Genomic DNA, 25,328 nt, shown 5'->3' with positions numbered 1-25,328 from the left:
TTAATTAATTAATAAATGAATGACACCAAAATACAACTCAAGTGGTATTTATTAGAGCTTCTGGCATTTTATTTGTAAAAAGGGAATTATTAAAAGAGACAGAAATAAATTTCAAGAAGAATTATTCCATGGAAAATTAAATTTTCTATCTATCTCTCTATCTATAATAGATTGATGTCTATCTACCTTGTCTACGTATCTGTAATAATCATCTGTAATAGATTGATGTCTACCATGTCTATCGATTCATACCTATCTATCTGTAAATAGATATCATTCTATTATTATAATTATATTTAATCTTAATTGCTATTGTCGAATTCATGATATATCGAATAATCGGAAAAGTTAAAAACCCTTTTGCACCCTTTAAATGGGAATCGAAAGAATTTAATACCAATCGAACAATGACTCTTTACTTTAATCGTACTGTTATAAAGATTGGGATTGAAGTTCTCAGTCAGCATAGAAGAAATTTTTAGAATATCTATTTTCAGTAATCAAATAATCAAAAGAAATCATACTTTCTACAGAAACACTATTCCAAAGCAGTAACAGCATTTGGTGCTCGACACCAAAGGGAAATATGCATATTCAATATCTACATACCAAATAAGTACCAAGTTCAAGGAATAATAATCACCCTCGTAGGATGGGGAACTTTTTTCTTTGAATAATAAATTACTCATACTCGCAACGTAGTAAATGGAAATATGGAGGTATATTGGCTTTGACGAGTTATTAATAATTAGAGCGTGGATGTTTATGCAAATACATATTTTTTTAGAAAATAGGAACACTATTAAGTACACTACGTAGAAAATATTATAATCAGCTGATTCCAAAAATATATATATATATATATAAATTTTTTATTTGCATATTTTGCATATTGCATATATTTTGTATATTTATAAAGATATACAGTACATTATTGCAATATTCTTGCATATGTTATTTGCCGTGGACGTGCATTCAAATTACAGTATAATTTAAAGTATAATATATCAGAATAACTATAAAACAATTCTTGATATTTAATATCAAACCTAACACTGAATATAGTATATATATTTGATATCGTGAATATTTTGTATATTCTCGTACAAATTTTGCATATTTCCAAGCATATTTTGCATATTTTTCATGCATAAATGTCATATGCATTTTGCACATTTATCATGCATACGCAGCCGCAATCTACTAATAATGAATCGCTTCTGGGTGTCGCAGCGGGAATTATCTGTTCGTTCATTCTACCGATATAATAATCCGATCATCACTATTAGACGCAGATATCTCATTTGCTAGGAGTTGCATGATATTAATGAAGGTTCGAGGAGAAATCTGATCGAGGCACGGTTTCAACGATTTTATGAGGCAGGTTTAATATTACGTCAAAAGTCGATAAACCGTCTACAAACTCCAAAAACAGAGAGAATAGAGAACCTATAAAGAAGTATTAGATTGCAAGAACCATTCTCTGATCGTGAACAAAGCCTCGAAGTAAACAGCAGTTGTGTATAGCGCAGGGGTCAACAAAATGGAATGTCTCGAGCGGATAGCCCGAAAAACTCATTTTCTGGAAAGCTGACACGAATTTATCCTCAAGAACGTCTGTTTTCATATCGGTTGGTTTTTTGTGAAGGTATTCTCTGAATCGCGTTTATGTTAAAAAAGAGAATATCTGGAATAAATTCCGCATGAAATCTGTCATCTTCAGCATTTTGGTTCTATCAAATAATTTCGCATACGAACAAATCGAGAATAAAGCTTGAATAATGACTATTAGTCGAAATCCCGTTAAACTGAATTTGATCGAAAGATTTAATAATTGTTGTAAATAAACGTTAATACACTGAATCTGTAACAATTTTGATGTTTGAGAGAGTACACGAATGTTCATATTAATCTGATGTCATATACATTTATTCAGAGCAAATGAAAACGTTCCAGATATTATATAAATACATTCGCATTAATTATGAATTGCATGCATTTGCAACAATTGTGGAAGTGCAAAATTCGCTGACGCGAAGTTATTAAGAAAGATTAAAGTTTTTATAGTATACCTATATTTAGACAGTCGCTTCAATGCACGAAATAAATTTCATTATTGTCAGTTACTTTATATAGGATTAGGGATTATTCTGAGGTCTTTATTTAATCTAATCTATTATTGCTTTCACATTTTTTACTTTCTTTTAAAATACACAAATCAATATTTGAAGGATTAAAATATGTGTACTTGACATATGCTTTCATGAGCATCTTATCTTACTATTTGCGTAAGATTTGCCATCATAGTCAAAGATTATCTAATTCTATGAATTAAATTAGTATTCCTTCTATTCCTGGAAATAATTACTATATTAATCTCGTTATATTAGCAAATAATACTTGATCAACACAGCATTTTTATAATCATGTTTCTGGTTTCTGTCACACTTTTCTTTTCTGCATATCCATTTATATCAAAGATCGGTTTTCTCTAAAATTATGTTAGTTGTAAGTAATTAATATTAATTTTTCTATATTGTAAAGAAAAATTTCACAATACTATTGTATGTTTACTAAAATATATATAAAGTAACAAAATAGAATCTGCATGAAACATCACAGCTGCAGATACATTCGTAGACAAATGTATAATATTTTCTTACTTCATTTTCACGTAAAGATATAAATGCAACGTGACTTACATATATGAGCTATTTATTATGAAAGTGAGCTAATTGTAACTCCATTTCCTAAAAACATCGAGCTGGCTATTTTAATATTTACATTTCTACGTTATATATAATTTCATTTCAGCAAAGCCTCTAGAACGCACTAACCCTTAGAAACGCAAAAACATTATACTACCATGTAATCAGTTACCAATATATTTTAATTTATTATAATGCAAAATCCTTAAATATCTGGATTTTAAAATAAATGGACCTGGGCCACTTTCGAAATAAACGACTCATATTATGAACACTTCGATATAAGGTCATTCCAATTCGCAAGTTACTTGCAATTATAAATAAATTAATTTTATAATAATAAAATTCATAATATTTGTATCCATAATATAAACTCGGGTTTCCCATAAAGTTTACTAAACAAAACTTTCTTAAACAATTAAAACGTACCAGGAAGATTTTAGCTGCAAACGGAATGAAAAAGACTTCATAATAACAAAGATACAAAAAGAAATCTTTTTTAGAGACGAAAAGTTCCTTATGCTAACAACAAAAGGAAAGTATTATTAACAATTATTCGTATACACACTTTTTTGCAGTTTCGGAGTTTCCATATACTATAAAAGAGTAGCAATAGTTGTAATAAACATAGTAATAATATATATAATAATATATATATATATATATATATATATATATATATATATATATATAATAGTAATAATGTATATAATAATATAATAACAAATTGACAGTAAATCTAATTTACCAGTCAAAGCAACCGTTTTCACATACATTATTACTATATATATATATATATATATATATATATATATATATATATATATATATATATATATATATATATATATATATAATAGTAATAATGTATATAATAATATAATAACAAATTGACAGTAAATCTAATTTACCAGTCAAAGCAACCGTTTTCACATCGCTTTTTTTTAAATTATTTAAATTACAAAGATTATTTCATAGAAAATAATTGAATATAAATTTCTGAACTCAGCTCTGCAGTGTAATACAAATGAAAAGAAGTTCAAACACACAAATTCAGTCTTGTGTTAAAAGTGTTAAATACGTTAAACTATCCATCGTGCAACCACCACGCTTATGTTTTAAGCTAACTTTTTTTAACACCATGTGAAAAATCATTCTTCTTATTGAAGTTGAACATATAACAAGAGACGTGTGAAAAGTAAAGTTGTCTTCTTACGACTGAAAACATTTGAATTTGTGGTGTTTTGTTTGCGCAGAAAGATCCACTACAACGATGAAAACTACGTGGCGTTGAACGTAGCGGACAAGTTAGAGGAAGAAAAAATCTTGAGCGGCATCGAGAAACACGAGAAAGCTCGGGAGAAGTATCATCAGCCGCGGAAGAAGCGGAAACGGAAACGACGTAAAGTTACCAAAACGATTCCCCGCGAAGAGTTCGTCGATCCTGAGGAACTACCCCCGCGTGCACGGTGGACGATCGTCGCGACTGCTTGCCTCCTTCTTGCCATGTCTTTGCTGTTGGTTGGTGTCACTTTGAGGATGGCACCGATTATAGACGATATGGGTGAGTCGAAACAACATAATTCAATATACAGTAAATTCTCTTCAATTGTCCCTCAGCTTGTGATCAAAACTGGACAACTTGGGAAGAGGATATACGATTATTTGAACTTCGCGGCTCGTTTTTATAGTCGCCAATTGTCAAAAAACGAGTTGCGAGGCCCAAATATCGTATCTCCCTTTTCCAAATTGTCCAGTTTTATTTGCAAGCTGAGGGATAATTGGAGAGATTTTACTGTACTGCCATCTGATCCATGAAAGATGTTATCCGACTGAGACACGTCGATTTAAGTGAGTTTTTAGTGCGATATGGATCTTGCAAAAATATTTAACACTTATTCTTTGAATCACGATGAGGGGATGAAAACAGTCTTCAACCCTTTGCACTCGGATGGCTCCCTCAGGCGACACAGCGAGTCTCCTCGTAATTGTTCATAATGATATTTTATCAATTTAAGAAACGTAGTATTAAAATATAAACAGCTACACCAATTTTACACACAATACTTTCACAAATATATTGCAATTTCAATTGCCTCTCTTTCAATCGTCATTCATCATTCGATTATTCAATACATCGACTCTTTTCTATTACTCAAGAATGAAAATCGCATTGTACAAAATAGTAATTTTAGACTGATGACTGATTTTCTATTTCCTTTTAAGCTACATGCACAAAACAGAAAAATTTACAGACTTGTGTTTAAAAATAGAGAGTCTATATAACATCGTCTTGTAAAAATTAGAAATACAAACATTGTAAGTCCCTTCAATACATCGACCCTCACTTCACTCACTTTAATAGAAATAACTCCACAATAATTGTGGTACTTTCGAAATTAACAATTTTTTTTCATAAAATCTATATAAGTACAATCTGTAATCAATTGTAATAATTATTTTCAAGGTTCTACCAGTTTATGTTCGAATTTTTGATGAATGATTCGAGAAACTTTTCCGAGTGCAAAGCGTTGAAGTTGAGGTTGAAGTGGAGGTGTCTAAAATTATTGAACGTCCACGAATACTTCAAAGTGCAAGTAGTGCATCTTTCGCTCCAAACAAATTTGCGGAAAAATGGACAGTTTGAAAAATATATTAACGATCAACATATTTTAAAAAATTTATTTCCACTGTGGTGTAAAATATTTGATCTGTTTGGTGAAAATTTTGTTTTATTTATTCTGTTTGGTGAAAATAATGATTTGTTTTAATGACAATTTGAGGTAGTCTTAACTTCTACCTCAAAGTGCTGTTTCTCACTGCTTCGAAATGGAAGTTGATTGATAAAAAACACTGGTGAAGTATTTTTACGAGCTATGTATCATACTAAAAATACATCAAAGTCACTCTTCCTCGGTTGAGTAATGTTCCTTCAAAAAAATTGAGACTGATAATAAGTTACGATATTGGGGCTTAGGGTGGTGTGAAGGAGAACATCTTTCAATCCGCCCATTATCCCGTCATTTCTATCGACACTTTGTTTTTTCATAAAATGCTATTCCATAATATAAGAACATAATAAAAGAACTGTATCACACTTTCTTATCCTGTATATTTTTCTCGTCTTTCGTTAGGCTACTCAAATAATTCAGCTCTCTGATAATATTAAATAAATTACCTGTGTGATAGCGGTAAATCATCATTTAATGCATCGTATCTTGTAATTACAACGTTTCTCGCAGCAAATACGTGTTAAAAGTGTACATTCTTCAATGAATATACCATTTCATTTGATCTTCACATTTAATTTATTTGCTTTACTCATGACTGAGCCATTCATTTAATGAAAAGGTAATGCCTTAACACATCCATCGATTAGAACAAATCCTTCCGGTACCAATTCCGGATGTTCTGTTATTCGATTAGGCTATCGTCAAGCTGCAATTATGCTTTTCAATGTTGCACATGTATTGTAGATACTTCCCGTCGATATTGTATACAGTTAAACTGAAAAGTTTATGCAATTTAGTAAATATATCAAGATTAAGTTGTTAGAAATGCAATTTACTAGATAGATACATCGTATAACTATTTGAACAAATGGCTTTTAAATCAAAGAAGTCGTTATCTTATTATTCGTACACTTGTTTCTTCTTATTAACTTGCTCAAAAAAGACTGAATTAAAATCATAAAATAATTGTGGTGTCAACAATGTAGAAAAAGAACATAAAGTTCTATTGAAAGTAGTAATGCAGGTCATAGGGTAATAGACCTTTCTAAAGTATAACTTCTTTCATTGTATTCTAGTTAACAAAAAAATTTAACATTGTTAGGTGATGTATTATAAATAATTTTCTACCGCAATGCAAAATTAATTGTGTACTACCTAAGAAACCTTATTATATGGCAATACCATATGAAATTATTTTCGCTAAAATAAATAAAGTAGGATGGACATACATAGAGGTTTCCATACATTCAAATAATATTAATCGTACAGAATGTAATTACGCGTCATAACATAATTGCATGTAAATGTTAAAAATTTTTTATAAATTTTGTTTGTAGTTCATTCCGATTCTTGCTGAAACGTGTATGTTATCGAAGAGAACTTTATTAATGTTTCTGTTCATTACGTACATTTTCTACTTTGAGTACAGCTAAATATAACAATGGCTGCAACTACATATTTAAACACAATTTTCACGAAAACGTTGCTGGTAAAAGTATTTTTAACCGAGTCACTTATTCATCTTCGAGTTTTTTTAAATGAGACACTGGTACCTTGAATAGATGAACTCTGACCCTTTGAATGAGTAATCAAATCCCACGCGAAGTCAGTGACAATTTTTGTGAAATATTAGACTTACTTTTCCCTCTTCCACTATTGCAGATGTCATCTTCACGCGTCGTTAATTTATTAATTTTGTAAAACAAGTAATATGCATAATCTGTTAGTATTGCGAATAAAAATTACTGCAGCATATTTTAATTGATCACAAAATCAAGTACAAATCAGTGACACGTGACGATATCCTCGATGCATCATTAAAAGGAAGAGATCACGTTTCTCTACTTGAAAGCCAGTCATCATTGCAAGGTCATTAATTAAATTAGCTAATTAAAGATAGAACAACTAAGAGATCTATAAGAATCATTATTAACAAAACTGTTCGGCTAACACATACCTTCATTAATTATGAAAATTAATTATAAAAAATCGAACTTATTTTATTTATTACTACAAGTTGAACATACATAGTCGAGGACCGTTACTAGTACATGTACAATGTATAATAGTTGACAAAATTTATATGAATATCACATATCATAATGCAGAAGTGTAACAAAGTTTGCTGTTTAAAGGGATCTTCTAAAATTTAACGGGAAGTATAGGCACGAGGAAAGTTTGATTTGTGGTTTGCAACATTATCAGAGTGTGCCTAAGCTATTTAGGGTAGGTCTCGGTGGAATACAGTTCTCCGTAGTGATGATGAAATATGCAAACAGTCTCTGGAGATTCTACCTCGTATTTCATGTCTCTAGGTTAATGTTTCATTGCGACAATATACTGTGTTCTATTCAAAAAACTGTAGTAAACTTCACTTATGCGTGTACCGCTGAATTATATTCATAACAACAAAAGTATTCATATACAACCACTATAAATACTTGAAGCAAAGAATGCTATTCATGAAACGTTAAACAAGAACGATTTCTAGGTATTATTGTGGTAGCATCACCAACCATGACTAAATCATTTGTTTTATAACTGGATAAACCTTCTCTCTAAAATACTAAATATATTCGATAATTAATCAAATTTTCAATGGACGCATATTGTAATCATTATTGACGAGTTCCCGTTTTAGAGAAATTCGTCTTTTTATTCGAGGATATTTTACCCAAATAATTGATGTTTCCGTTTATTCATGACGAGACTGTAGTTCTCGGCGAGCAAGAGAAGACTTTTTATGCAGAATAAATATCGTCTGCTTCAATCGCAAGAGATGGATGCTAAATACATATTCATTACAATACAATTTTTTCAATATAATTTTTTCAATACAATTTTCAATACAACTTTTTTATTCAATACAATCTTTTCTTTAATAATTTGAATGGAAATAATAATTGAATGAATAATTTGATGGAAATAGTGCATCGATGATCTTCTATTATATGAATTGTTTGTCCACTATTCTAAAATGCACTCCCTCCCTCCTTGTTTTTGTCTTTAGTCAATCACTTACTGATTCAAGTTACTGATTCAATCTTAGAATTAATTTATGTGTAAATTTTCAGACCTGTTTTAATTTGTTATTTGTGTATGCAAATGATCGCAGAAGAAGGAAAAATTGCATACAAAATTTATACGCGTAACTGAAGCTGATGGGTTGTAATTTAAGAAACCGTCCTTTCTTTTGTCCACATTTTTAGAGGACTTTTGTGTTTACGAATATTAATATTTTGAAATAAAACTTTGAGGAAACTGACCTTAAGATACACGCTACAAACTGGTCACACAGATATCTTGTAAAATATTCAATAATACATACAAAAACGTAAATTTATTTCTAAATTGTTACACTACTTAAAAAATCAATCTAGACTAGAGCAAAATCCCGAAAACTTAAATACAAGCATATTCATCTCAATGAAAAACTTATGCGAATACCGAGATGCATCGTTTCAAGATTCTCAAATTAATCGCCAATCGATGGTACTTGAATGTATCGGTCACGTTTTAGAGGCTCGAACCGAGCATCCCCTCGAGGATGGCCAGCTTTTCGGCAGAGAGGTCATGTGCCAACGCTTGAAGATTCTCCAAATGTCCTATATTTTTTCGCAAAAGAGGCTGCCATAGTGTTTGGCCAATTAACCAGAAATATGGTGCGACCATAGTCGATAGCACTTGCGGTACAGTATTCAGCACGAAAAAAACACTTCTCCTCCGGATTTATATGTACCAGGAATACATGCGCGACCGCACACAAATATGTCCGGACCAACGAGGAGAGGAAGAGAGAAATAGAAAGAGAAAGAGAGAGAGAGAGAGAGAGAGAGAGAGAGAGGGACGCGCACATGCAGCGTGCGAACCCAAAGACGTTCCGCGCCTTTAAATTAAAGGCGCACGTCTGTGAATTCTCCAGTCAGCCGTCGGATTTCCGTACTAGAACCACGCCGAAGATTTCATTCCGCGATTTCCCTCGTTTGAGGTTTCCTCGACTCGCTTGTCTAAAAGTTCGCAATAAGCACCGGGTCGCTTTAACCTGCCGAGCTGACAGGTTGCACAGTGTCGTCAGGTTGCACAGTGTATCTCCTCTGAAGTGAAACATAGAACAGTGCCAAACGTACCCTTCTCTCCTTAACGAACGCTTCGACCTGTGTCGATATTCTATTTTCGATCGATGAAGCTTCTGCATGGTCACGTGTACTTTGTTGCGTGTTTTATGCAACGGCCGTGCAGGTCTCGTAGGTAGCCATCGAATTATCTCTCGAAGGTGTCCATAGAACTCGAGCCTTTTTTTCTTTCATAGACCACCGAAATATTCCTTTCGGCACATCACGCGGCTAGATAAAACGCGTCCACGTTCGCTGGTAATCGAACATAATGACAAAAACTAATAGATTCGTAATGATTTTGTTCGATTTGATTCGTATTCGCATTGAGTAATTGTTATTTGTTCCGGCAGCGTACGCCTGAGGTAACAGAAAATAGTTCACGTAATTATATAATTTCTCATTTCAACACGTTTCCAAGGATGATCGCCTAGTAATTGGATTATAGCGTCTAAAAATGCGGCGGGGCTCTGTAAAAGTTTTACTTAATTACGAAACCGCGCACAGTTTTTCCTTCGTCGTGTCGGCGCGCATTACGTGTTTTCCGACCGTTGGTTAAATACATTGTGTTGCAGGGGAAACTGCTGCGCAAAGAATAGCTGAAAACTACTGTTGCGCACAACTTAAAACAGGGTATATTATACACGTACGTTAAGTTAATTATTGCGACAGTGACAGCTGTTGATCCAACGAGAAATATGAGATCCATTTGGATCCGTAAGAATTTAGATTTATGTAATATATAAGCATTATTTATCGTAATATATTCACATTATAAATGAAAGATTTATTTAATTTTATTACTATATTCCTATAATATGAATAAAAGTTTTATCTCAATTTATTATTACATTCTTATGAACCAAATTTTATTATTACATTCTCATGAATCAAGTTTTATTATTACCTTCCTATGGATCAAATTTTATTATCTTCTTATGAATCAAATTTTATTATTATATTTTTATGAATTAAATTTTATTATTATATTATTATAAATCAAATTTTACTATTATATTCTTGTGAATTAGATTTTATTATTACCTTCTTACGAGTCAAATTTTATTATTACATTTTTATGAATCGAATTTTATAATTACATTCTTGCAAAGTAGATTTTGTTATGACATTCTTATGTATCACATTTTAATAGAGTAGATGCAGGAATAATGCAAAATGTCAGTAAACAAGTTTATTTTCCGGTGTTGAAGTACGTTGCATATTTAGAACATGGACGGTCGCGTCACACGATTTATTTCATTATGCGATTGACAATATGCAGATACGCCTCTTTGTGGATCGTGCATTTATCGAGCACGAGTTAATATCGAGTATGTCCACCTACGAAATTCAAACGTCAGTTTCAGCTTTATTACTTCATGTTCTCGTGCAGCAATTTTATGTGTAATACTATATGTGAAGACTAGTGTAGGATAAAAATTCCGCAAATTGAAACTGAAATATAATTACAGCTCAGCCATATGTGTCATGTTGAATGACTGTTAGACGCGAACGATTTTCGAGTACAGGAAATATTGAAATAAAGTCGAAATATTTGATTTCCCAGCACACTATGTTTCGATTGAATTAATACGTTTTGTATGACGATAAAACGCTTGAATAGATAATACTCCTTGCTAACGTGTGTAACGTAAATCATATAAATTCATTGATCGTTCAAGTTTCATGCTGATTTGATCTTCATGTGAAAGTAAGTGTTAGCTCTTACTCTGTTATTAGAGTAATGTAATGTTATTAGAGTAATATTTATGTCTTCGTGATGTCGATATGCTATTGATTAATTGACAAGTTATACAACCCTTGCAATTTAACGTGTCTGCTAATGAAACAGCACTATGATTTATGTATTTTCTGATTGCTTTTTTCTCATAGAAAAAGAGAGCTACAGGGATAAAAAGATAAAGAATGATATATCATTGACTGCATACTTTTCAGTCGATAGAAATCTGATAGTTGACTTTTCGGTCACTTTTACTTTGTTCATTATTTCTAATAGGTGAAATTCCAAATTATGCGTCTGCATATTTGCGTCTACAATATTAGAATATTGTCCTCAGAAGACGCTGCTACAAGGAAATACACTCACTATACAGAGTTTGCAGATGCTACGGGGTTTAATACGTTATCGGGTGCATCAATCATACGGTTGATCAAAATTCTGAATTGTACGCTCTCGGGCCAAAATTGTTAAAGATAGAAATAAGAGCGTGCCGATACAAGTTTTATTTATATTCTATATTCAGATTTTCGATATATGGCATGCAATATTTCGCACCATGTGAATATAATAAATACATAAAATTATGCTGTCAGTTTATAATAGAACTGACAAATTCGCGAACTTTGCATATACATTCAAATTTTCAACGTAATTGGATAAGAAATAGCTAATATACAAAGCTTATTTATAATTTCATAACAACGAAAACTACAATTATTACAGTCATTTTAAAATTGAGCTTCATCAGCCACAAAAGTCACACGTCGACAAAAAGTTTTCGTATCACTTCAGTATACAAAATTCATCTTCATTTAAACATTAGTGCAATACCATAATTGTAGTTTACGTTGATGTTGATTTATAAACATCATTTTTAAATGAATGTTAGTTTAGAACAAATACACTCACCAACAAACATCAAGAAACATGTTACATAGATACATATTCTTAGCTGTAATCTAAGTTAATCTTATTTTTTTCGTAACTTTCTCCTAACTTTTTAATTCTTAATTTTCATTTTATTTTTGAATATTTTATTCTTTCTATCGTTCTTATTTTCTTTTAATTTTAATTATTCTTTTTATTTGTCGTATACACTAAATAAAACAATATTGCAATGTAAACAATGTGTTACGTGCTTCGTTATTATATGTACAGTAAATTCTCCCTAATTGACGCTCAGATTGTGCACAGAAATGGGCAATTTGGGAAAAGGAGATACGATTATTCGAGCTTTGCGGCTGGTTTTTATAATTGTTGACAATGAGTAACTGTAAAAACGAGTCGCAAAGCTCAAATAATTGTACCTCCTCTTCCCTGATTGTCCATTTTTGTATACAATCTGAGCGTCAATTAGAGAGAGAATTTACTGTACTTTTATTTCAATAAAACGTATATGTATTAAAATATCAAATTTTACTTAAATGTTAACGATATGTAAAGTTTTTCTTGACTTTTGTTGGCACGTATATACGAGACCTTTCGGGAGGGTAAATGTTATACATTGAAGTGATAAAAGAAGCTTTTCGCGTGTGTATACATGGCTGATGAAGCTTAATTTTTTAACCGCAATCTGTTCTCGTGCCGTAGTAACGAATACCAGAAACGCCCTTACGAGAACAACAACCTAACAACAGGCTTGGCCTACTACCCTGCAGTGACCTACTGCCCCACTACAATTTTGTCACACACATCATACCCGCCGTTGACAGACAAAGAATGATTCGAAACACTTACCTTCTTCGCTGAGCTATTTTTAATTGTGCTACTTGCACGACCTTGCAATTTCTACGAACAAATTGTGAAAAATATTTCAATGTATTGAATCTAACGTTATAAGTGAAACGTTAAGAGATTAAACGTTATAATTAAACGTTTGAAATTAAACTTTCAGCTGATTCGTGATTGAAGTAAAAGTCTACGGTATATATTTTAGGAACTTACTTTACATAAAGATCTTCTTGTAATTTTTCATGTGGCAATACGGCAAAGTAGGATGTTGCTCTGCTATAGACGTTTCTATGAATAACATGTTCTTCGTCGTACAAAAATGACCTAAAACTTGAACCTTGTCGCGTTAAACGTTTTGTAATCATTTTTGTATACCTTTGTAGAAAAATGTTAAAAATAATTAAAATGCTAAACTGTTAAACGTTGGTTAAATGTTAAGCATAGGCCTCAATAATTAATACAGAAAAATTGTATAATTGATCTATAAATTATGTAAGCAATCTTCAAGTAATCATTTAAATTAATGGCAATATTAAAACATAAAAGCGATATAACCTAAATAACATAATCAAATATATTGGTATATTTTAAAAATTCCTTTGACGTTTATATATAATGTTTATACAAATGTCGAATATTGTACTCGACTTTCTCCATTATATCCAGCAGGTTACATATTTATTACTTTTTTTAAAACGGAATTGTATGGACGTTTCAAAAATTTCGCGTATTGCAAATTAGCGAAGAATTTCAGAATTTGTGGAGTCCTTCTTTAATTGTATCCGCAACAATCGAGGTGTCGTTTTATATAGCATACTAGAAAGAAATATTATCTCTGTAAGGCCTTGTAGGCACTTGAGAATGAACTCTTGACAGTTATTCTCTCGAGGGTGGCTGCATGGAGTATTGGAAAGTAAGGTATCGAAGAGTGGCTTTCATTGTTAGTTAGGTCTCAATCTTAACTAGAGTTGCTTTCAACGGTAGAACTCTCAGGGCAGTGTATATACAAATATTGACGACATTGGCGCTACCTAAATTTTAATTAATTCCACGATAATGACTAGACTGCAGATTTTATGCATCTATGAGAAATGCTTTCTAATAGAAAACTGAAGAAACGCTAGAAGAATTTAAGGGCATCGTTACGTTGTTAGTAACTGATTATAATTATTAAAAGAGAAAAGACATTTTTATCTAATTTATTGGTTTTGTACTTAATTTTTCTTTTCGCATGAAGATCCGCAGTCTAATAATGACTCTGCATTGCTGACACATCGATCAGTTTTGTAAAAAATCATTTTATCAAATAGGAAACTGAAGAAACACTAATTTAATATAATTATTAAAAGAGTAAAGACATTTTTACCTAATTTATTGGTTTCTGAATTAATGTTTTCTTTTTGCATGTCTAATAATGACTGTTTTTCTAAAAATCATTTTATCAAATATATTTTATCATACGTACATGGTATGCTTCCATTTCCATTCTACCTTTTACTCCTTTCAGAGGAAACCTTTCCACAATGACATTATATCTATTGTTACTACTGTGGCACGTTTTTCCCCTTTTCAAAAATTGATAACAGTACTTCACGTTCGTGTTGAAAACTTCTACGTGAAGCTTCATTGTTAGACTTCAACGTTATTTATTCAAGTATGAGCTATATGTTAAGCTTCATGTGTTCCTAAGATAAAACATCACCTATTTTCTATTTTAAATACGGTAAAACTTCTATATTTCACTGAAATTGTCATACAAATTGATATATTTGTTTAGAGTATCAGATTGTGAAAAAAACACAAATGGTAAAATGTAAATGTGATAGAAACATGAATTAAAATATAATATTCAATAATGTGGGATACAAAATAAAATATAACAAATTAAAAATAAATAATGATAATTATAAAATAAAATATGATAAAAGAATAGAATAAAATACAATATTATAAAATATAATAAAATGAAATATTCTCAGTTTGCAACTTAGATATTTAATTTCTATGTTCAGGAAATCAAATTGAAATGAAGGGTTGCTAGGGTTTGCCACATTTCATGGCACTAATTTAGGGTTAAAGGTTAAATTTCCATGATATGAAATATTATATTCTGTATACCATATATGTATACCTAGAACAGTTTAGGAGGAGGTGGAGGATTTTATGACGAAGCCACGTTCGTAGATTCCGAGGTGTTGCGATCAGGTTAGGCAATATGTCCAGCCGTATATGCCTGATCCAGCACATATTAATTTACTCTAGGGCATTGAACATTGGTCACACAGCTATAGAGGTACCTGACCTAAATCTATTTGACTCAAGTGCAAGCAGGAAACGTAAACGACTTCGCAACAATTGCAAACCGTAACTCTTGGCAGTTCTCTTGAGAGGATGTCAAGAGAGTTGGTATATTGGTTTCACCGAGAATAATTATTTCTACTGGAAATCTTAAGAAACTGTCTAATTACTACGACAGGAGACCTGATAATATATATCTGAGACCTATACAAGAGTATACACAAAATAATGAAAAGCTGAGCCAGAGTTATAAATGTGCAAAATTTCGACCCATAGTTATAAAAGTCCTATTTAAATGTTACATACTTACATTATGTCCAAGAAAAGGATTATCGTTGACTTCAAAGAAGTGAATTCAGAAATATGTAAAAATTTGAAGACCTATAAAAATGATTGTTCTATCAATCATTTAAATTATATGTAGTGTTTTAAAGGAGTTTTTTCAATTTATTTTGACCCTTCAGATGCTGTTGATATATGTATAACCAGTCTCTGTTATACCAAATTTAATACAAAATTAAACTAAATTTTACTATAGAATTTACTAAAAACTATAACTATAAACTTTAACTAAAGTGAAATTTGCTATAAATTTTACTTTATAATTGAAATTAATAAATTTGATACGCAGTTTTACCATATAGGAAACAATATTAGGATTCAAACATTTATTCCATGAACGTATATTAATCGATTATCAAGTTTACGAGACGTCATAACGGTTTAACATGTGCGGCAAACACGATATTTGGAAACTCATGGGCGCAACTATAATGAAATTTCCTAATTAAATTTTCGAATTAAATTATTTTAATTACATTCTCTAAAACTGTACATCCTGTTTAAGCATAAAACAAATATGATTAACCTGGAGAGCGGATCATGTCTTTAAATTAGGTTACAGCACAAGAAAACGATAAATGTTAATGCGTCAGTGTGAATTTAATCGGGGAAATTATAAATAATTAATTTGTATGGTGTACATTAAAAATGCAAATAAAATACAACCATATTGTGGTGTTTATTAGTAGTACTGTTTGGTTGGTAATCGAGGGGAGGAAAAATGGTACTAGTTTCCTAGGCCAGTAGAGATGTGTGTATAATTACTCCATGTATTCCCACGTGCGCACTAAATTTAGTTCCTGGTTACTATGGTGGAGTAGAATGTTATCTACCGATGAGAATCATGAGTTTCTTAAATATGTGGTTTCTATTAACCCTGTTAATCCTTCGAGACAAAATCTTTTTCATTGCATATAAATAATAAATTCCAGACATTTTTTAAAATCTGTTCTTTGATTCAAAATGCATTACGTTGTTTATTATAATTTCTGGAGACAGAAATTTTCCAAATATTGAATTTCTCGTGACAGAAATTTTCCAAATATTGAATTTCTCATAACAGAAATTTTCCAAATATTCAATTTCTCGTGTGACAGAAATTTTCCAAATATTTAATTTCTCGTAACAGAAATTTTCCAAGTATTTAATTCCTACCGACTGAAATTTTCCAGACATGTATCATAATTCTTCTAGCAAAACAATACTTATTGTTAGTTATATCGTATGCCCTGATTTGAAACAATATGCATGATTATAGTTTATATATGCACTGGTTGCCTAAGATCTTTCATCAATTCTGGAAGAAACAAAGGGGACAGTTTCAGTGGGATATGCTAGAATGAGCGTAATTGGTTCTAGAACTTCGTTCGTTATGGCATTTGTTCGCTCTAGCATACACTGAAATATATAGGGTAATCCATTCTAGGCCATAGTCTGAAGCGAAGTTTCCGTCCGATACAATGATTTCAACAAGAGAACTTCGCTGCAAAATGAAAAACATAAATGTAAAAATAGCAGAAAATCGATTGATTTAGCCTGTTATAAGCTATCTAAGTTTGAAGAACATGTATATTCATTTTTTATCGGCTATTATGAAAAGTAGGGAAAGAAAACAAAGGGTCATTGTTGTTGCCAAGCCGGGAAAATAATTTAACGCGTTCGCTACCGTCGTCATACGCCCACGATCTCGAAGCTCGCATAAAGTTAGTAAAATTAATCTTGACAAGCGAGTGAAGAATTTGTAACAGAGAGAGTCTCTTTGTTTAATTTCTTCAGTAATTTACCTGCGTTTAAAATGACATTTACAATGCGCATCTGTTATTAATTACAGGATTAGTTTAATCTGTCCTCGCATTACAGAACTGCATAATTCTTACCACTGGATAACATTTCATCCTACTCTGGTAACCCAGAAACTGAATTTAGTGCACTCATGAGAATACAAGGAGTAATTATACGACTCCCTGTATATTGGTCTAGAAAACTAATAACGTTTTCCTCCTTCTGCTTATTAACCATGTAATATTTAATTACGCATACTCTCCTATTTAATATATTCTAGCACATGAGTACGTTAGTTTTTAGTTTACTCGTTAACAGTAACTCGCAATATGTTACCTATAAATTTTTACACATTTTATCAATGTCTCTAAACAAATAGTGTGTACTGTAGGTTGTTTAATTAGTTTTTAATAACGTGAATCATTTTTGTTTAAATATATTGCACCATTTTATTTTTTCATTTTCATCTTTTGATGACAGGGAATTAATTTGACAGGAAAGAACAATGGCAATTGGAAGAATGAAAAATTATGCGAAAACTTATCCCTTATCACTCTAAACGGCAGCAATACTGTCAAGCTTTACGCAGCGTTCTACTCCAACCGACAGTGTCACTGCCAGAATTTCGCAGTGGTGTATGATTATCGCGTTTAGTTCACTGTAAGCACATCGTACCTGTGGAAATATTATATCTGTCGTCATTCTCAAGTAAAATATTTGATTTAGTTTTATTATTTCTAATTTGTCTAGAGTTGGTTACAAATTACTTTGTAAAATTCTTGGAGTGATAAGGGTTATATCGTCTTAACACTAACATTCGAAATACCTTATAACTACACTATGGATTTTATGCATTTATGATAGAGACAAATTCAAATGCAAAATACTAAAAACATTTTAAGAGGTTTCTCTCTTGTCACGAACTATTTAGTACATAATTTTAGTATTTTGTTTCTGCATTTTTCACTCTATTATTCTACAAAAAGGATTCAGAGTTAATATATACTCACATTTTCTTTACGATTAATAAAATTTATAGAAGTTCTCTTACGATTTAACCGTATCGAATTAACTATGAAAAGAAGTGAAATAAAATGGAATGTAAACTGAAGAAAATATTTTCTCTTTTCTGAAAATGAAATTTTCTTTAGATGTACGTTTCTGTGACGAATCGTGGCGAACACAGAAATGTGATTATCATTTCTAATAATCATTGCGTTAACATTAAACAGGGTTTTAGCAAAGTCAGTTCTGTGTTTCACAATTTACCCTCGGTTAGTCGATATTATAATCACGGGGCACGTCTGCAGCTGCATTTCTGTCCAGACGCGAGTGGTAAGGCTGTTAGAAATTGCACGTGATCGTTTTATTGCGGGAATCACACATCGCCAGGACCCTCGGACAGCCGGTAACCAGATGTGTCAAAGTGACCATCATTTGGCATTTGACCGTTAGCCGCAGGCTATGCTTGCAACCTGCTGCTGGTAGACAGAAGGAAGCGACGATTAGTGCTTTCCAGACAACAATACCAGATTTTCTGTCAAAAATAGACACTAATTTTACCCTTTGAATTATGCAGTATTTACATATGTTGTGCGATAAAAGTTCGTTTTGTAAATACAGCGAATTTTAAAATATTTCGTTTTATCTTTTTATTTTGTCTTATAATATTCCAAAGTCTTATAATCTCGAAATGTTCTACTTACAATGTGTTCTAGTTTTCACGAAAATTTGAATTCAAACATGCATATGATAATTACATTCTTTGTATTATTATGATACATATCGTATCGTGAAAGATTATTATTCCTTTACGACAATGATTAATCCTAATGATTAAAAAATGTATAAAAGGCTTCCAAAATCTTTTCTTTATTGTTTCCAGTATCTAGAATCTGTCAAATGTACGTAGATTTAGGTAGATGATTGTACTTAGATATTTCGTAGCAGCCATACATATACAAATATTGTTGCAAAAATACGTTAGTGTAGAATTTTCGTTCTGCATTATATGAATAACCTGTTTAAATTATTTAGAACTAAGGTGGAAGAAGCGAACTATTGCACTTGGAAAGAAAATAATGATTACAAGTACGATAATATGTAGAGTATAGTCGTTAATGTTAATCATTAAAGAGTAAACGTTTTAGCAGATACTCGTTTCAATTTTTCTTCAATGAACAATTTATTTCTAAAGTAATGCTGTTTGTTTTAAGTTCTGGTCTTGTATATTTCAATTTGTGTGTGAGAAACGCATAAACATTTCAAGCTGTTCATCAAACTAAATAATTACATACGGCAAATTAGAAACGATCTATTTGTCATTATGATATCCACAGATATAAAAGTGTTATTTTAAAAATATGAGATATCTTTTACATGGAATTGCTTTTTGGGTTACACCACCAGTTCGATAGCACACTGCACTAGATGCGTTCATGGTAGAATGAAGAAAAGTAGTGATGGTAAAAATAGATTGAAAGTATAGAATGATACTAAGTTATGTATTTATTAGGATAGTAAAACATAAAACATGAAAATATACAATTAATAGATGATGTTTTCATTGAAATAGAGCCTGTCTGTGCCCATTACTTACCGTTTCCACTTGCTGTAGTCACGAATACCTGCATATTAGATGCATCTTTGTAATTGATTTCCTGCGAAATATAGTCTCGTTCGATAAGAATGGCTTTAATTGAATTATTAATTAATTTGAACGATTTTATGATATAAAATTACTTTTTAGTTACACTTGCAGTTTGAAAAATGGGCGAATTTTCATTTTCTCTTCATTTTGTTTCGTTAATTACGAAAATGGGTTTCGTGTTAAAAGCTTGAAATACTTTTTTGTCCGATTCCAATAATGGAAGCTACTTTATGTAGATAGGTAGTCCAAGTTAAGTAAACAAATTGAGTTTTCAACTTTTGTGAAACATCATAAATAATTATAGACTCTACAGTACTCTTGGTTCACTTTCTACTATCAGATATGCACTAACTGTACACTGTGTTCAGTCACATTATTAATTCAACGAAGATAAACTTTTGCGTGCAACTACGACAGAAATTTCAAACCAGAGTTGTTTCAATCCTTTCTGCGCTAACTAAAATCGTAAAAATCTATTCGTACGCCTTTTAAAACGAGATAACGTTTTTATAATTGGGCCAAGCGATCTAAACCTTTTTGGGATGTACGAGGGGTTTGTTTACTGAACAATGACTAAAAAAATTGCAATTGTTTGAATATCTGGTATTTTAAATATTTACAGCTCATAATAACGTTAATCTATTTCAGTGATTTACGAAACGCATTTTTTAAATTTTCGTTGTAGGTTCAGACAGAAAAGTTGAAAAAACATCATCTCTTATCTTCTTTTATCATCGCAACCAATTGCAATTTTTGAAAACAATTTTTTAGCCATTCTCTAGTAAACTAATCTCTCTATTACGCCAAAAAAATTTACATCACTTGGCCTAATTAGAAAAAATATTTCCATTTTAAAAGCTGTACGAATACTTGTTATACTGACTGTAACTAACTGTACTGTTACTGACTGTACTACATATAATAATTAAGAATATCATAAAGTTGTAAAAAGGTTTTACAGTGTATGTCACAGAATTTTTTTGATATACACAAATATATAATAATTATACTATCCATAGAAAATCTCAGTTTTAATGAAAAACCAAAAGTGTGAAATATTGAATCATCTGTATTTTTAAAATTCTGACAGAAAAGAAATAATATTTTCGACAGAAACATTCTTTTTTCGATTGAAGAATTTTTATAAATCGTTGATGCGGTTATTTTGGTCTTTGGTCAATAATTTCCGTGAATCTACAAATAAAACCAAAACAGAAAAAACCGTTTGCAATTTATACAATCTATAGATGCATTCATTGAAATATGAAGACTAAAATAGTTTCTAATGACCAAGGTTGTTAAAAAAAATGAAACAGACACAGTATTTCCACGAAATGATTTGTTTTTAGATTTCATTGTTTCTTGAATGCAGAGAAAAATGTGTTTTCACTCGGAGCTTTCAAAGCCGTTTGCATTTTTAGATATGGATGTCAACAGACACGAAACAATGTGTGTCAAGCATCTTTTAAAGCAGCGTTTGATTGTCTGAAAAGTTTGAAAGCTCTTTTACATTTACGCGTAACCTCAAAATGGTTCGAAACTTCTCCGACAATCCGATACTTTGTATATGCATTTCATTAAAGTTCCCGTTTCACGCTTGAGTAATGTCCCTTGTAATTTGTGTAGTATTCTTCTAAATATAGAACCACGCGAATCCGCAACTAACTTCATTATTAATGACCAAGTTATAGAATTTCCGGACTATGGTCGTACGACGAATTTTTATTGAAATCGTTAACGATGCAATGTCAGACCATTATTACCACCTGCTTCTTGGTCCGACTCATACGATCATTAATCTTCGCATTCAGATTCAAACGTGTTATACATCGGACGTTGCGTAGCAATTACATCAACTGCCGTGGAACAATAATTCTCTCAAGGGGCATCGTAATATATTCACGAATATTTTACAACTAAAAATCTAATCACCTAAAACATTAGTTTACTTACCTCTGAACTATTAAGATAAAAAGGTTTCAATTTAAATAATAGGTACATGTTATTCTACCAATATTTATACGTCCAAAGGAATTTGTTCTCCGTCAATGGAGAAATGCGATGATTAATTGCTTTCTCCGTTCAATTTTCTTCGGTGTAATAGCTTTTGAAAATTACATACGGTACGTTTCCCCGAGAAGCGCTCTATAGTGACGCAAAAGCGGTCCACTGAAAAATGAGACCGTCGATGCTGAGGCTTTTGTGCCATCTTCAGCTATTGTTGAAAAATTGCTTTTATATAGATAGCGCGCGAGAGCACTGAAATCCGTCTACGTTGTTTGCAAAGAAGACATTAATCGGAATAGATGTCTGTTGTTTTACTTAGACCGTAAAGGAATTCTGGAACGTTCATTTTATATTAAAGAAACAGTTTTGAACAGATAAACAACATGAAGCGTATGTGTATGAATAGTTATAGGATGCTATTATACATTTGATTTTAAATAATAACTTGAGACATCATCAAAGACAGGAATCATTGCTAGATCGAGGATCTTTGTGCAAAATAAAAATTGTTTAAGTTAATTGTAAAAAACGCAAGCCTGATGAAAATGTCTTCTCTCTTTTAATAATTGGAAAGAGATGTACATAATATAAAAATATTCTCAAATTGTTCTAATGTCTTTATAGTTTTGTATTTGACCTGGTCATTTCTGTCATAAATGCATAAGATCTGCAGCCTAATCATTACCAAGATATTTTATTCTATAAATTGAAGTGAAACGTTTAAAAGATGTCTATTTATTTAGTTAACACATTGCGTTCAAAAATTCTCATGAAAGCAAAATAATTTAATTAATGAAACTGAAATGATGATATTTTAACTCTTTTACACTATGAACACGCTAATAAAATTCTAAACTCTAAATATACATTTTAAGAACCAGTAAAGAATTAGCGCGTCACTCATGTTAATATTAACCTAATTAATTAGGCTCGTGATTAAGCCAAATGATTACTCTTGTAACATTTAGGAATCTAACTGGAAGAAGGAGCTAACGTAAAATTTTAAACAAAAAATACATAGTAATGTTCGAAACAATAATTGAAAACACATAGACGGTACATTCGTAATTAAGTTACACTCTGAACCACGGAATAATCTTTAATAAATTTATCTATATACCTCGATACTATATTAAGAACGCTTCAATCGATTTTAAAACGGAAGGGTTTGAACATACAAATTAAAGAGAGAAAAAAGGTACACCTGCGTACGTATTGCTAAAAATACTAAAGCTAAAATAATAATCATAAATAAAGCAAGTGATGTTGATTAGAAACAATTCGTTGATACATTTAAATTGTATTTAAAACTATTCGGATGTTCATGTGTTTTAAAGATAATTTGATCGAGAAAAGTGGTAAAGTAATCTATCTCTCCTGTACCAGACTACTAAAAATAAATCTGTTAACAGTTCCTGTTTAAAGTAGCGTGCTTAATATAGTACAACAGATAATTAATCTTTGTTGCTACGACGGTAAATGTCGTTCAACGAAGACATAAGTCCTGCGACGAATATGTTGTACGTCACTCCACATACGCGAGGTTTACCATAATCAATAAAATTGTCTACACTCTTACAAAGAACTATAGACAGCACAATTTGCTGAAACGAGAACCCTGCAAGAAATGTTCAACTGTTACGCACCGTTTAAATTGTATGTGTTGCGAATATAAATTTTGTAAAATGTATTATTTCAAGCTTTCAACGTTTTATTCTCGGAATAGCATAATATGTATTCAGTATGCGAAAAGTCTTGTACTTGTATGAATGCACTGACATTTTCTACAAAATCTTTGTTACTGTTTAAACTTTGATCTTGCTTTTTCTAAGGTGTTTGTTCAGGCGTATATTTTTTCTCCCTCGATTACCAACATTGAAAATTAAACAAAAATTTCGTTCAGGAGATACAACAAAACGATAAGAAAAGTAATAGAGAATTGAAGGAATAAGTGAAGCAACGATCTGAACTTTTCGCTACAAAACGTTTTAGGCTACCAATAATTTCATGCATTTAATAAACATTTGAAAAATCGAAGATATTGAAATAGGAAGAAATTCGATAGGATAATTGATTATTTGAGTAACCAATTCAAGTGAGGGAAACGCCACAGATTATACGTCATTTAATGCCACAGTTATAAAACGGAATACGTCACATCGGATCGATAGAGAAACGCACAGGTCACACCTGCGATATAACACTTACAACGCATTCCATGCACCAGGTTCAGCACTTTTCTTTTCTCTGCGGCACGTTTACATCATTACAACTCTTGCGGATGCAGGTAGAATCGAATGTAAAACGATCGTCGTTGGCAAGCTGTTGGTAATAGCGAGCGCATCAGTAGCAGTTTGATGTCGCTTATGCTCGGCTCTTCAATTTCCCCAAACTTCCCGACGTCTCTTGCATCCATTGACGCACATCGCACGCCAGAAATGCGTATCGCCGTCGAGAGTTTATAGGTTCTACGGAAGTGTAATGCCGTCCCGAGCGGAATTTTAAGAATAGTTGATCCGCCGGCTGACGTTTTTATAGGCCTTATCATTCTTCCCGTTCTCTGAATGATTTCGTGTTTACAGAGACGCGCTCGTAAATTGTTCCCGTGCCACGCTGCCGCACGCGGAACGCTTTGCTTTTTCAAACTCGTTTACTGCAACTCATTTCCCCTTTTGCCACTTCCGAACGAGCGAGCATATGTCGGCCCCGATTTTCCAAGAATTTTTTAACGAATTCTAACAGAATCCTTCTAACCGAATGCATTGTTTTATTTCGATGTAGTTGCTGGTGTAGAATTTGTCGGTTGACCAAAATTGTTTCGAATTTTTTATTTCGTTGATGCTGAAATCGAGGAGGAGGATATGTTACAGCAAAAATATGGATATTTTGAAGGAGTCATATCGATAGCTTGGTGCATCTAGTGTTAAAGACATTGTATGGATTTATTGAAGAGTATTACTTAGTTATCTATTGGCTTCTTCATTTATAGGCGTCATTTTTAAATTGATTGAGTAATTGAATTGTTTTGAACAACATCAAATTTTTAAATCTAGGATGGTAGGTCATCTGAATCGTAGAATTAATTCCTTATTTATTATTAGACTGCGGATCGTTATGCAACATAAAAATTATCTGCATTATTTTTGCATCATTATCTGCTCATTTTTTTCCATAAATGCATAAAATCCGCAGTATATTTATTATAGTTAGTGTGTGTGGATCCTT

The 25,328-nt window shown here is 31.7% G+C and overlaps 1 protein-coding gene and 1 long non-coding RNA gene across 9 annotated transcripts in view; one reads left to right on the top strand and one right to left on the bottom strand.

The window, feature by feature from the left end:
- Positions 1 to 25,328, top strand: part of LOC117227959 (uncharacterized) — a 100,324-nt gene that overhangs the window by 21,102 nt on the left and 53,894 nt on the right. For all 5 annotated transcript variants that reach the window (XM_033483534.2, XM_033483533.2, XM_033483537.2 and 2 more), the window contains exon 4: positions 3,965 to 4,272. In XM_033483534.2, coding sequence (XP_033339425.1) covers positions 3,965 to 4,272 — 308 coding nt within the window. The remainder of the gene's footprint in view (positions 1 to 3,964; positions 4,273 to 25,328) is intronic.
- Positions 15,749 to 24,892, bottom strand: LOC117227961 (uncharacterized). 4 transcript variants are annotated; one of them, XR_013034990.1, is made up of 4 exons: positions 24,312 to 24,880; positions 20,046 to 20,106; positions 18,716 to 18,927; positions 15,899 to 18,121 (listed from the first exon to the last, which is right to left on the bottom strand). It is a non-coding gene; the product is annotated as an uncharacterized LOC117227961 (long non-coding RNA). The 4 variants fall into 4 exon arrangements; XR_004492202.2 differs by having other exon boundaries at positions 15,749 to 18,983; positions 24,312 to 24,892; XR_013034989.1 differs by having other exon boundaries at positions 15,899 to 18,927.

Source organism: Megalopta genalis, chromosome 17, assembly GCF_051020955.1.
Source record: "Megalopta genalis isolate 19385.01 chromosome 17, iyMegGena1_principal, whole genome shotgun sequence".
Lineage (NCBI taxonomy): Eukaryota > Metazoa > Arthropoda > Insecta > Hymenoptera > Halictidae > Megalopta > Megalopta genalis.
This window is presented reverse-complemented; position numbering and strand designations above follow the sequence as displayed.